This window comes from Verruconis gallopava (genome assembly GCF_000836295.1).
Source record: "Verruconis gallopava strain CBS 43764 unplaced genomic scaffold supercont1.22, whole genome shotgun sequence".
Classification (NCBI taxonomy): Eukaryota; Fungi; Ascomycota; class Dothideomycetes; order Venturiales; family Sympoventuriaceae; genus Verruconis; species Verruconis gallopava.
Genome location: NW_015622158.1, coordinates 369,440 through 382,540, shown reverse-complemented (window position 1 = coordinate 382,540; position 13,101 = coordinate 369,440). Strand labels below are relative to the sequence as shown.

General features: G+C 52.7%; 4 protein-coding genes across 4 annotated transcripts; 3 read left to right on the top strand and 1 right to left on the bottom strand.

The window, feature by feature from the left end:
• The first annotated feature begins 1,694 nt into the window (after nt 1–1,694).
• On the top strand, nt 1,695–3,943 carry PV09_06457 (uncharacterized protein). The gene is made up of 2 exons (XM_016360097.1): nt 1,695–2,222; nt 2,388–3,943. Exon 2 carries the CDS (start codon nt 2,434–2,436, stop codon nt 3,604–3,606), a length of 1,173 nt encoding a protein of 390 aa, XP_016212179.1. The 5' UTR covers nt 1,695–2,222; nt 2,388–2,433; the 3' UTR covers nt 3,607–3,943.
• Nucleotides 3,944–4,458: 515 nt separating this feature from the next.
• PV09_06456 (uncharacterized protein) lies at nt 4,459–6,745 on the top strand. Its single transcript, XM_016360096.1, has one exon. The coding sequence runs from the start codon at nt 4,596–4,598 to the stop codon at nt 6,513–6,515; it is 1,920 nt and encodes a 639-aa protein (XP_016212178.1). The 5' UTR covers nt 4,459–4,595; the 3' UTR covers nt 6,516–6,745.
• Nucleotides 6,746–6,961: 216 nt separating this feature from the next.
• PV09_06455 (uncharacterized protein) lies at nt 6,962–9,409 on the top strand. Its single transcript, XM_016360095.1, has 3 exons — nt 6,962–7,194; nt 7,245–7,675; nt 7,727–9,409. The coding sequence occupies exons 1-3, from the start codon at nt 6,967–6,969 to the stop codon at nt 9,060–9,062; spliced, it is 1,995 nt and encodes a 664-aa protein (XP_016212177.1). The 5' UTR covers nt 6,962–6,966; the 3' UTR covers nt 9,063–9,409.
• Nucleotides 9,410–10,793: 1,384 nt separating this feature from the next.
• Nucleotides 10,794–13,056, bottom strand: PV09_06454 (uncharacterized protein; the record flags this gene model as incomplete). Its single annotated transcript, XM_016360094.1, has 5 exons — nt 10,794–10,865; nt 10,922–11,091; nt 11,194–12,439; nt 12,575–12,663; nt 12,726–13,056. 5 exons carry the CDS (start codon nt 13,054–13,056, stop codon nt 10,794–10,796), a joined length of 1,908 nt encoding a protein of 635 aa, XP_016212176.1.
• Between the last annotated feature and the right edge of the window lie 45 nt (nt 13,057–13,101).

The window sequence follows — 13,101 nt, the reverse complement described above, 5'->3', positions numbered from 1 at the left end:
AGAGGCAGTGGATCTGGGCCCTCAGCTCAGCTCCTCAGGAGCGTTTGGGCGTTGCAGATGGCGCTGCGCTAGCATCCAAGATCTCTCAGTATTTGTATTTCATCTTGCCACGGTGATTGGACAGCGGAGACAAGGACGCCGGCATCTTTTGCAACGTTGGCGCCCCTCAAAAACGCCCCATCAATGGCCCAAGAAGACGGAATCGTTTCCCCGGAGAGCAGCACGCAGGCCCGGTGCCGATGCTAAGAATAAGACGTGTGTCTGCGCAGCAATGGCGGCAGTCTAGTTCAACAGGCGAAACGCAACGGTTGACGGTCCAGCATCGCGTGGAGAGACGTTGAAAAGCGCTGCGTTACTCCTCTCAGCGCTTCTGTGCTGTACGTGTGCGCACGGTTTGACAGCTTCACCATACCTGTCAAAAGCGGATTCTCATGGCCGTGCAGCGACCGAGGAGGCCCACGCTGCCTCTTCTGCTCCGGTCTCTCGTCGGAGACCCTTGCTGGCCGTGATCAGGATCGCTCTCAGATCGATGAAACATCCTTGCTGTCTAAGATGGCGATCGTGGCCGAGCTCCACGCAGCCGCAGAAGCCTTGAATCGAATGGCCATGATCGCCTTACCGTTTCTCTCCCGCTACGTTTAGCGATTGCCAACTGTGACGCACGCCCCATCGGCCACAAAAATAAATAAAAATCATCGAGGAAGTTTTTCTTCCCGGTGGCTTTTCGCCTCCGAGCCTCAATCGATAAATTGCAATCGAGGGCAATTTCACCTAGCCGCAGCCGCGGACAAGGTGCAGGAGGCAGATGGGTGGTGTGTTGGGACGGAGTTCGATGGCCTTCAAAACACAAGCATGAGAAATCGTCATGCGAGGCAGCTGGGATTATTTGCTTTTGGTTTTGTATCTTCGCCTGTCGAACAATGCCCACCCCCCCCTTTCGCTCTCCGTGGCATCAGCGCTGCGGCCTTGTGTGGATAGATAGATGAGAGGATCGAATCTTTTCTGGCTGGTACCAACAAGTAGGCGTGCTCCCCTGTCCTTGCATCTGCTAAGCGGAAACTTGCAGAAGGTCACGGCAAGCACTCCGTCTAGCTGAATTCGTTCTCGACCTTTTCGTTTCTGGCCAGCTAGATGGAGTCTTTTGGCTCCTGTTTTGTAGTGCGCAAAAACCTCCGCATGCACGGCGTTCAGAGGTCTCGACAGTTTTCTCCTGACTCCGACATGCCACGCCAACGTGATATCCACGAGCGAGCGAACAAACGCAGCGGCGCACGTTTCTCTTGGGACAAGTTGAGCCTGGACGCCGGCTGCTACAAAGTCCGGCACGAGTCAAAAGCATTGATTAGCCCCTCCCGCTAGGCAGGCTGTCGCGCGTAGCGACTCTGTATGATGAGGTGTACGGAGTATGTCGCTCGACAATGCCTTTTCGACCATGGGTTGTGTGTTATTGTGTCGAGGCGCAGACAAGCACAGCGTCACCATTCGCTCTTCAGCGTCAACCCATGAACCCCAACTGGCAGCGGGGGCGAGGGGGCACACGAACACTCGTGTGGTACGTGGGTGACACTTGGGAGTGGAACATGGGTTGGCGATGTGCTCAGTGCGATCCTGGATTCCTGGCCCAAATCGCTGGAAATCCCAAAACGCCTGCTGCTGGCCCGCGCTCCCCTATGGCGGTTGGCTTGAACGATGGGCACTACGCTCGCCTACCCGTGCATGGTCGAAGCAGGGGACGGCATGGCATTTCCCTGGCTCATAGTAGTAGTCCCCTCCCCTCGTTCTTATGCTCCTCTCAAGTTGACCATCGAACCTTGGTCTCCTCCACCTGTATCGTCTGCCTCCTGTTCTGTGGGATTGCATGGTACCGGCGCGGCAACGTTGATATTAAGCCTCGCAGGTTCTGGTCCATTTATTCGTCATCATCCTCTCCTGCTTCATCTTTGACACGCCCACTCTCCCTCTGCTCTCTGCTTTGTGTCACCTGCTTCCCTCACGGCTGACCGTTCATACAAACGAACGCTTGACTGCAATTGCTGAGAACGCTGCGATACTCCTCTCAAAGACCGGAGCCGAAGCCCGACTGCTTATCAGTGTCTTGCCGGATAACCTTTATCAGCTTGCTCGCCTGGTACTTGGAGGCCACTATAGTACCGCTGGATTTCTTCCCGGGGTGAAAAAGCCGGTCCAGCTGTCATCATTATACATATACAACCACACAAAGCGTATGTCAGACAAAACCCTCACTTCTCACATGTCCAGTAGCCAGGGGTTGTTCCTAACGGCGAGGTTATTTAATATCTCGTTGCTCACCACGCACCTGTCATAGCTGTTGCTCACACTTTGCATATTCCTGCTCTTCGTTTCGCAGTATTCTAATTTTCGAATAGGCCAACCGCCCAATACTGCACTTCCACAGCGACCCGTTGCTAAACTATGCCCGCTCATAGACGCGGGCCGTGGTCACAGGCGGAGGATGCAGCCCTCATGATGCTCGTCGCGAGACAAGGAGCCTCAAATTGGGTGCGAATTTCACAGATGATTCAGACCCGATCCCCTAAGCAATGTCGGGAAAGGTATCACCAAAACTTGAAGCCGAATCTAAACCACGCCCCAATCAGTGCGGAGGAGGGCCGGCAAATCGAGGAGCTGGTCGCGACGATTGGAAAGAGATGGGCAGAGATCGCACGAAGATTACCTGGCCGCAGCGACAACGCTGTGAAGAACTGGTGGAATGGCGGTCAGAACCGGCGGAAAAGAGCCAATGAACGTGGACGAGATCTTGCTGTCTCTGATTCCACTACGATGTATGAACCATCGAACTCGACATTCGGTCGTGAGAGGTTCATCTTGCCTCCTCCCCTCTCATTACCAACAACGAGCGCAAACTTTGATAGGTCGCTGCCGTCCCCTGCATATCCTGCGGCGTCCGTGTACGGTCAACCCAAAGCACGACCGGAGCCCTTGGACCTGGGAATGCCGCATCAACACCCGGGACTTCGACAATTCGGTTACCCGACACCTCTGCCATCTCCCTCGGGATACAACACGTCGCCGGAGTCTTCAGTGTCTGCCATGGGCGACGGCTCTATGACCATCTCGCCGTTGACCCCGATCGGCTTACCCCCACTAATCGGTGGCCGCGACGAACGGCGACATTCGGAGGTTGCCTGGCTGCCCCCAAATACAACAGGCTTTGTTGGCAACGAGGGACATTTCGAAGCTTTTCCCAGACAGCCTTTCAACAACGCCCCCGTTTTCCGAGAACCGCAGTGGCAACCAGCTCGTCGAGAGTCTCCGGTTGATCGCTTGCCGAGGACGCAGTCTCATCCCGACTTTGGTATGATGAACCAGCAACCTCTGCCGGCATATGACAGTTTGCAGCTCAACATGCAACCATCGATGCATAACATTCTGCCGCCCCACACCTTGTCACCGCCATCTGCTTCCAAAGTCGGTATATCTTCCATCATCAATGGTAACGGGGTTCCGCCAAATGCTTCCCGTTCACATGTTTCGCCGAGCGAGCCATCTTCACCGAATTCCATGTCCATTCAAGGGTCATCGCCTCCTAGAAGCTCGAAAATGGACATAGCCTCTCTGGTCTAGAAACGTAATTAGCTGAGCACGAACAATGAGCGACGATTGGTCTATTTTTCTTTTTGTCTATGTGTTTGTTTATATCATCTTGTCCAAACATCTTCTGTACACATGAGCATGAATGCCTTTGATTTGGTTGGAAGGAAAAGCATGTCGGCGCACATGTTTTGTACTGGATTGTTATTTTTTTTCTGGGCTGGGTCTAATCGCACTATACCACGTTGTCGGGAATCATGAAGGAAATAATCTTACTACTTCATACCAAATCGTACCCAGCTGGTGCGAGCGGTGGCTGCTGTGATTTGCGCAGCAATATAAATGAAATACTGAGTGGAACGATCTAATATTTACTCCAGTTCACGTTCTTCGCTGCCTCTAGATTTCAAGCTCGCTGATTCACGTTGGCCCATCCTGCGCACAGGATCCGGTGCGTTGAAACTATGGCGAAGATGGTCGCAATTGGTACCGTGATGAAATGTGAGCGTCAAGAGCTGCTGAGATGCAGTTCTGCCTGATTCAACTCCGCTGTCGGGGCGCTGAGAGAGGGTGAAAGAGTTGTAACCCTATCTGGATCGCCGTACCGCAGTGGAGAAGCACAGGTTTCAAGCATACGCAAGTTGCATGTCTACGGCGGCGAGCAAAACGGTAGTGGCATTAGCCTACCAGTGCTGTGAACGCCGACTTCGCCGCAAGAACGGTGTCTTTCGCGATGGGCTGAAGTTTGGAACTTGGGTGCAGGTTTGCCAACGCTCTTCCCAGAATGCGAGCCATGTCCGCCTTAGAGCCCGAGGCATCAAACCCACTCGGCCCGAGCCTCAGCGTGGCTGCATCCCGCTTAGTCCTTCGTCGTCGTCAAACAAACAACTGTAGGTGCCACTTCCTTGACCTTCAAATTCATCGTGACGCCCGCGAGACTGGCCACTTTGTCAAGAGCAGCTGCGCGGTACTGTCAAGACCGACGACTCGTCTCGCTATGAGGTCTTACAGGCCCTAAACCAATGCCAGCAACTTACGAACCAGCTGAAGATGCCAGTCCTGTTCCACCCTGGTCGATTGCGATCCTCTCTGAGCGCGATCTGTCTCTGAGAGTTCCCATTAACTTTGTCACAAGACCGGGCGTATCTCTTCAACAGGCTTGTTTTGGTCACCGCGTTTTTGAGAGCGATGCTGCGATCACATGCTTCAGCAACCTTCTGGCGGCAGGCTTCCGCCGGTTCGAATGGGATTTATACTGGGATTCGGACAGGAGAGTTTGGAGCTTCTGTCCCATCCAGATCCCACTGTCCTATTCTAGCGGAACAACGAGCTCGACCCAGCTGTCCTTCAACGCATCCACAGTTTCTGTTTCGGACGCGGTAATATCGCCCAGGGCATTCACCCAATCTGTCTCCGGCCGTTTCGACGCCGAAACGTCGGCCACGCAAAACTCTAAACGCCAAGCGTCTTCTACAAAGCTGAATACAGATGGATCTACTGTTGGGCCTACATTGGGTGGCTCAACAACGACGCTCTCGTCCACATCTACAGCTCCTAACCCCGCCGCCACTGCGGGGGACTTGATCCCTCTTGGAACCTATTCGTGTTCGCCCTCAATAGACCTCCCTATTCTAGAAGCAGTTCTTGGCCAGTTCTTTGAAAGCACGTCCAACACGCTGGATGCATATATCATCTACCTGACTTTGAACTTGCACGTGGCCGCACCATCAGATTCAACTGTGCCTGGCACCCCAAACTCTACCTCGCTACCTGGACCGCAGGAGTATATCAGCACGTTGCTCCGTGTAAACTTGACATCATATCTGTACACCCCGGATGCCTTGGCGCGCGAGCGATCTGATGTCAATTCGTCATGGTTTAAGGCCGCTCCTGATGCTCAACCGTTGGAGGGATACTTCAACATTACACATCAAGGTAGTGATTATATCAGCGATAACGGCTGGCCAAATGGAATTGGCCTTGCCTTTGATGAGCAGCGCCGTCTCTTGGCCGAATATGGCCAAATCGTCCCACAGCTGGCATTGTACAACCGTACTGTCGATGAGGAGACCATCTTTCCGTCAGGATACCTTCGATCAGAGCAAACAAGTGTGCAGATAAGCTCTTCCGGTGAGGTCGATTCTGGCTGTTTGTACAACGCCAATGATCTCACAGTTGCGGGAAATAACAATTCGTGGGCAAGCTTTTCCTTGACCCAATTTCCTGCAACCGAGCAGCAGAACTTTACGAGTCTCCCGATAGAAGAAGTTATGAATCTTACCTCGTGTGGCATTGCGCCGTTCCTGAACGCAACTATATTCAACAAAACGGCTGATCAAGAACCAACGATCTATGGGGACTTTGTCCGAAGTACGACATGGTCATGGGCTTACGGTGAGCCGCGAAATGTCTCGTCAAGCGAAGAAAATGCCTCTAAAGTTCGCTGTGCAGCCATGGACATGGCGCTCAATGGCCGCTGGCGCGTCGTTGATTGTACTGAAAGGCACTATGCCGCTTGCCGTGTGAGTGGCGAGCCGTATGTATGGCGGATGTCTTTTTCAAAGACAACGTATTCGTTATCAGACGACAATTGCGATGAGGGACAGAGTTTTTCAGTGCCACGAACGCAACTGGAGAATGGGCACCTGCTGCGCCAAATGCAGAAGGAACTGTCGGACGATCATCTATTGTGGCTAAACTTCAACTCACTGGACGTTGAAAACTGCTGGGTGACGGGTGTCAATACAACTTGCCCTTACCGTGATAGGTCTCAGGATGACAAAGGGCGCACCATCATTGTGCCCACTGTTGCAGCTATTATTGTGTTGATAGTTACAGCGCTAACCTTGCTTGTCAAATGCGCCGCAAACAGGCAGACGAACAAGCGACGCAGGAGGCGTGGCCTATCTTACGACTTCCCGTATGAAGGCATCCCGCAGTGAGAATTGGGTCGCAATGTTCACTACTTCGCCTCCTGGGGTCTCTGCATACATTTCCTAGTCGGCAGCAAATGGCTGACTTATTTCTTACATCGCGCGCTACAGCCATAGTAATCGCTCTTAGCCAAGAGTTTAACATTGTATGCTGTAATCTAACCAAATGAAAACTACTTTATTGAAGTTGCCGACTTCGAACTTGTCCTGAGAAGCATGTTTCACATTCATGGCTTGGTTCTGAAAATACTGACAATCATGAGATCTAACTCGTGACTGGAATAGAGGCATCGCTTCCACGAAAACAGTATGAAGCAGAAAATATCCAGAGCTGCAGGCAGGAGACTGAATGTGGAATTGTGTTCCTGTATTCACGTGATCTCGCTCCTCTGGCTGATTATGTCATTGACATTATGTCCTTCGCGTTCGCGTTCGACCTCACAACTTCGCCTGCAAGCTCATGCTTTTCGCACAGCTTGGTGTGCGACTGAGTCGGACACGACTACATGCCAAATTCATTCAACTGCGTTGTTACACTTCAACATGTGCCCCAGCCGCAGCACTGGACACTCGTCCCGCAATTAAACTCCGGCCGTATCAAGAAGAGTCTATACAAGCAGTATTGTCACATATAGACCGAGGTCATAGGAGATTGGGTCTTTCGTTGGCGACTGGTAGTGGCAAGACCGTATGGAGAAGAGAATGCTCTGTCAAATTTGCAAGCTAATTGTACAGCAGGTAGTCTTCACTCAGCTAATCGAGCGGGTTCCTTCGCCAAATGCTAGAGCCACACAGACGCTGGTCTTAGCTCATCGACGCGAATTGGTCGAGCAAGCATACCGCCACAGTGCTCTCCTCTATCCTGACAAATGGATCGAGATCGAGTTGGGCAAGAGCCATGCAAGCGGAATGGCCGACATCACGGTGGCATCGCTCCAGAGCATTACGTCGAAGGATAGGCTGAAAAAATTCGATCCGTCCAGGTTTAAGTTGGTATTGGTGGATGAGGCTCATCATATTGTGGCGCCAAAGTACCTTGAAATACTAGAGTACTTTGGCCTGCGACGTGGGTCCTCAGATTCACCCGTTTTGGTGGGTGTGTCGGCCACCATGTCACGCTTCGACGGCTTGAAATTGGGTGCTGCTATAGACCACATCGTCTACCATAAGTATGTCGATCATTTGTCTCATTTCGGTCGCCGTACTTATACAAATTTTAGAGATTACATTGACATGATCAAGGAGAACTGGCTGTCAAACGTCTTGTTCACCACCGTCGCTATCAGGGCTGACTTGACAAAAGTCAAAAGCGGAGTTGGTGGTGATTTTCAGACTGCCTCACTGTCGAAGGCGGTCAGCACGCCTGAGAACAATGAAGCGACATATTTAGCCTGGCTTGAGCGAGCTGCTGGCCGACAGTCGACCCTGATCTTCTGCGTTGATGTCCGGCATATTCATGACCTGACTGCCACATTTCGCCGGCACGGAGTTGAAGCGAAATTCGTGACCGGAGAAACACCGGCGAAGACTAGGAGTGATATCCTAGAAGGCTTCAAGAACCGCGAGTATCCAGTTCTGCTCAACTGTGGAGTGTTCACTGAAGGCACCGATATTCCCAATGTAGACTGTGTCGTCCTCGCTCGACCGACCAAGTCTCGGAACCTGCTCGTTCAGATGATTGGCAGAGGAACGAGACTGTTCGAGGGAAAGGAGAACTGTCATGTCATCGACATGGTCTCTTCGTTAAAGACAGGTATCGTGACAACCCCGACATTGTTCGGGCTTGACCCGGACGAGATTGTCAAAGAAGCTTCAATTGCGGACATGAAAGAGCGCAAAGATCGCCTAGAAAAGGAGGCAAGCGCTCTAGCAGACCACGCAAACAACTCTCCGAACCAACTTGTGCCAATGAGTCTCGATGGCACGATGACTTTCACAGATTATGACTCCGTGGAAGATTTGATCGAAGACACATCTGGAGAGCAGCATATTCGCACCATCAGCCCTTATGCCTGGGTCCAGGTTGATGACCGCCGCTATATTCTAACCGCACGAAATGGCAGCTATATCACCATAGCGACCGACGACGATCCTAACTCAAAAGGCGGGGAAACCATGTATTTGATCGAATACACCGCCAAGTTACCTGTGCATGTCGTCAAGAAGTCGCCTTTTGCTCGTCCTCGCGTGATAGCGTCTGCGAAATCTTTTACAGATGCAGTACATGCAGCTGACAGCTTTGCGACAGAAACCTTCGAGTACGTTTTCATTGCAAAGAATCAGTCGTGGCGAAGAAAAGAGGCGTCAGAAGCACAGTTGAGCTTTCTAAACAAGTTTAGGGATGAAGGGAATCAGCTTCAACCTGGTGATGTAACGAAAGGGCAAGCAATGGACATGATTACGAAGATCAAGTTTGGTGCTAAAGGGCGGTACAAGAGGATGGTCGCTGGAAAGCAAAAGATAATCAGGGAACAGGAAACATTGCGCAGACAGTTGGACAGGATCCGCTTGAGAGAGCACGTCAAGGTCGGGCCAGTGAATGACGAGCCTGAATGATGGTAACAGACAACTTTAAACACAACCCATGAGACGAAACCGAAGCGAGTCTTGTCCGGGAATGTAATCCTCCCATCGCATACACTCTATTGTACTGCGATGATTCTTTAAAGCCTTTATCTGACGAGCTCACATGCACTCTGTTGTAAACATTCATGGCAGCTAACTTTTGACGATTGCGACTCGCCTGACAAGATTTACCCTGACGTTTGGTTCCAATCAGGCACCGATTGCTACTCTGGCCTTTATTCGCTCTTGCTGCTGAAATTAAGGGAAACGCATCTATGGAACTTAAAAGTGGTCCTCTGTCTTGACAGGTTGCTGGCTTGCTGTCCCAGTCCAACGCAAGGGCTACGTCTTGTCTACATTCCTCGTAGCCACAGAAGTTCAGAAACGCAGCCGCAGGGCATCAAGCTAATCATGGACTCCAAATACCACGGTTGCGCCTCTAGCTCGTCGTCCTGCTTACCTCCAACAAGCGCTCGCTGCGCGTGCAGTCTTACAGGACGAGACAGCGTGCATTCCATGGCGCTGTCTGCGGAAGATCGGATCGAAAAATAGCGCCGCGAAGAACTGGAGTTCCGAAAGAGCAAGGCACCCGGAGGCAGACGCGAGGCCTGAGTCAAGTGAGCGCTCAGCGCGACAAGACCGCTATTACCGCGATCAAGGCGAAGCCGGGGGATGAGCGCCGGCTTGAGAAAGACGGAAACGGTCTTTCTCCCCCACTCCGTCTTCGAAGACGATGAGCATGTGCACTTTCCTCGGCACCGTTTCGCAGGTTCTCTTTCTTTTCCCCTCCTTCCCCCCAAGCACGTGAAGAAAAAAAAAAAAAAAAAGAAAAGGATCTCGAGAAGGCCCGACGATGAGGGATCGAAGGTGGCTTGAGCGCATCCGTGACAACTCGCCCACGGCGGCTGGAAAGGTGTCACGGCGGCGAAGAAGCCTTCCCCTTGGACCATGTCCAGGTTAAGTTCTTGTCATCCAGAATCGATGGCAGATACAACGGAACGTCGAACAAGATCAAATTATTTTTTTTTTCTTTTCGGAAGGTGTCCAGAACGGGGAGGAGGTTCAAAATGATCCTACACGCACGCAAGCAGAAAAAAGCACCCTCCTCGCTCTCCTTTTTGTTATTAAAAAAAAGGTATTTACATGCTGCACCGTCTCACCGACCATTTTGTCATGCGTCTCTATGTAATTGTACAAATCATGGCTCCCTGCCTCCCTTAATATTTTCCCCTCACCGTCGTTGGGGCAGGCGTACTGTTGATTCGGCGTACACGCACAGTTGACGTGAAGAAAACCGGCTGAGCGTCAACCACCGACACAACAATGAAAGAAAGAAAACAAATAACGGCCTCTTCCCACCGCCTTCCCCTCCCGACATTGTTATCACCAAGACGCAAAGTTTCCATTCGCTCTCGGTACCCCTTCCACAGATTCAAGAAATATAAAAAAAACCAGACAGATAGAACGATATTAAGTGGGGTAGTTCCTTTTTTCGCTCTGTGTATATTTTTTGCCCGAGCACGTTTCCAGCTTCCGTACCACTTCGCGAGTGGTAAAAAGATGTTTGATGGCGACGATGATACTACAGCATTGTTGTACAACCTGTTTTTTTTTCAAGTTCTTCTCTTACACCCTCTCCTTCTCTCGCTTTCTACCAGCTCTATTTGGTAGCAGCGTTAAAGCCGTCGTGACAGACGGGCCGATGGGAGACGAGAGCCCCTCTTACCGCATGGGCCCACCCAGGCCGCCCATGGAGCGGAGATGCTGAGCGAGCTGAGGGTATTTCTCTGTGACCTGTGTTCTTTTGTTAGGACAAACCCACGTGGTGCAAGAAACGCAAAAGCTCTCACCTCAAGTTGTGTCCGAGTGGCCTCCGCGTAGCTGAGCGCGTTGACGATCTCGCCCTCGGTTCTTGACAACTCGGCCGCGCGCTCAAAGTAATGCAGCGCCTCCGTGACTTTACCCTGCTGCAGCAAGAGCTGAGCCATGGTCGCAACGGCAATGTCGCATTCGGGGTCAACTGGATTCGCTCATGTTAGCCATATGCCAATCTTGTTCAAAAGCGGCGATGACAGTGTTCGCCTGAGAAGGAGATTTGTGCCAAGACTCAGTTGTGACTTACAGATCAAAGCCTTCTTGCACAGATCCTCGGCCTCAGCATAGTCTTGCTTCCACTGGAACAATGCGAGAGCCTTGTTGATGAGCGGCAGGACGTTCATGCCTGCGGGTCGCTGGCTCTTCTCCATCTCGATCGCCGTCTCAAACTGGCGAATCGCGTCGTCGAACTTCTGCTGATCGAGCAGCAGCTCGCCGTAGTAGTTGTACACGTCGGGCACCCTGTCAAAGTTCTTGATGATGCGTCGGAACGTCGCCATTGACGAGGCCACAGAGCCCAGCTTGTACTGTGTGACGCCTAGCTGAATGTGCGAGAAAATGAAGTCCTTGTCCAGGTCGATGGATTTCTGGTAGTCCGCGGCCGCTTCCTTGAACTCGCCCTTGATGAAGTGCAACTGAGCGCGGTGGTAGTAGATGTCAGGGTCCTTGTCGTCACGGGCGAGAGCCTCGCGGAAATCTGCGTCGGTGGCGTCCTGCTCGCCCATCTCGAGATGCATGCTTGCTCGTTTAATATAGCTCTGCGTGTACGACGGGTCAAGCTGGATGCTCTTCGAGATGTCCTCGAGGGCCTCGGCGTTGTCGCCGCGCAGGTACGCGAACGTACCACGCATGTTGTACGCAAAGGCCTCATGCTTGCCCAAGTCGCCGAGCTCGAAGGCCTTTTCGAAAGCAGCCGCCGCCTCGGCGTAGCCCTCGCCCGTATGCAGAGCCATCGCTTTCAAACCCTTTCGCAGTTGTGCTCTGCCTGATTCCTCCGGCAGGTCGGCGGAGTCGTCCAGGCCCTCGGGACGTGGCTTCGGACGGAAGCTCTGCAAGTAGTTGGTGACGAACGTTGGGCTCGGCAGCTTCTTCTCTTTCTTGGCCAGAATCTCTTTGCCCTTTGCCTCAGCCACCTTCTTCAACAGGCGCTCGACGCTTGCCGTGTTGCTCTGATTTGCAAACTGGTCGATGATGCAGCTTGCTGTGTAGTCGAGCAGGGCTTCGCTGTTCTTCTCCACCTGCTCGTAGGCGTTTGCGCGGCGGTTAAGGGCCTTGACGTACGTTGGTTCGAGGGTGATGGCGGCGGTGGTGTCTTCGATGACCTTCTCCCAATCGCCGAGGGCGTTCCAGCACGCGGCGCGATTAGAATAGTACACGGGATCCTGCTTGCAGAGGAGCGCCTTGCCGTACAGGTCGATGGCCTTCATGTAGTCCTTTGAGCCGTAGGCCTTGTTGCCCAGAGCCTTGAGCTTGGCTGCGAGCTCCTTCTTTGCCTGTTCACACGATGAGGGTGAGCTACTGAACCAGTTTCGTTTCCGTCCTTCTCATTGTAGGTTGAGAGCAATCGGATGCGTGGACTGATGGACAACATCGAGCATGGATGCGTGGAGGAGCGGATGCAGACGTACCTCTTCTGACAATGTGGCGACGTATTCTTCCGTGACGTCGGGCAGTTCGTCCTCGGACTCAACCGTCGACACCGAGGCAACCTTTGGAGCTATCGATTCATCAGCCATCCCTGATGCCCATTGCCAATCGCGACATCTTCCTCAGACGTACCCGACTTTGCCTTTTCACTCTCCTTCTTCGCCTGCTCCTCGGCTTCCTTCTTTGCTTTCCGCTTCGCCTTCTTGTTCGCCTTTGCCCTCGATGCCGGCGACGACGACGATGCGTCCGCGGCAGGCTTCGACTCGCTGGTGTAGTACACGACTCCGGCGGCGGTGACGACCAAGGTGACGCCAGCGATGGTGTAGACGAGCGCCTTGTTCTCCGACACCCAGGTCCCTATCCGGTCCCATATCGAGGCCGACGACGAGTCTGGCAAGGCGGATGTGTCGAGCTGGATCGGGCGAGATGGAGGGATGACGGGCAGGGCGCCTTTGCCGTCCATGGTCGTGGTGGATGGTCGCAACGCAGATGGGAGATGGATGGCAAC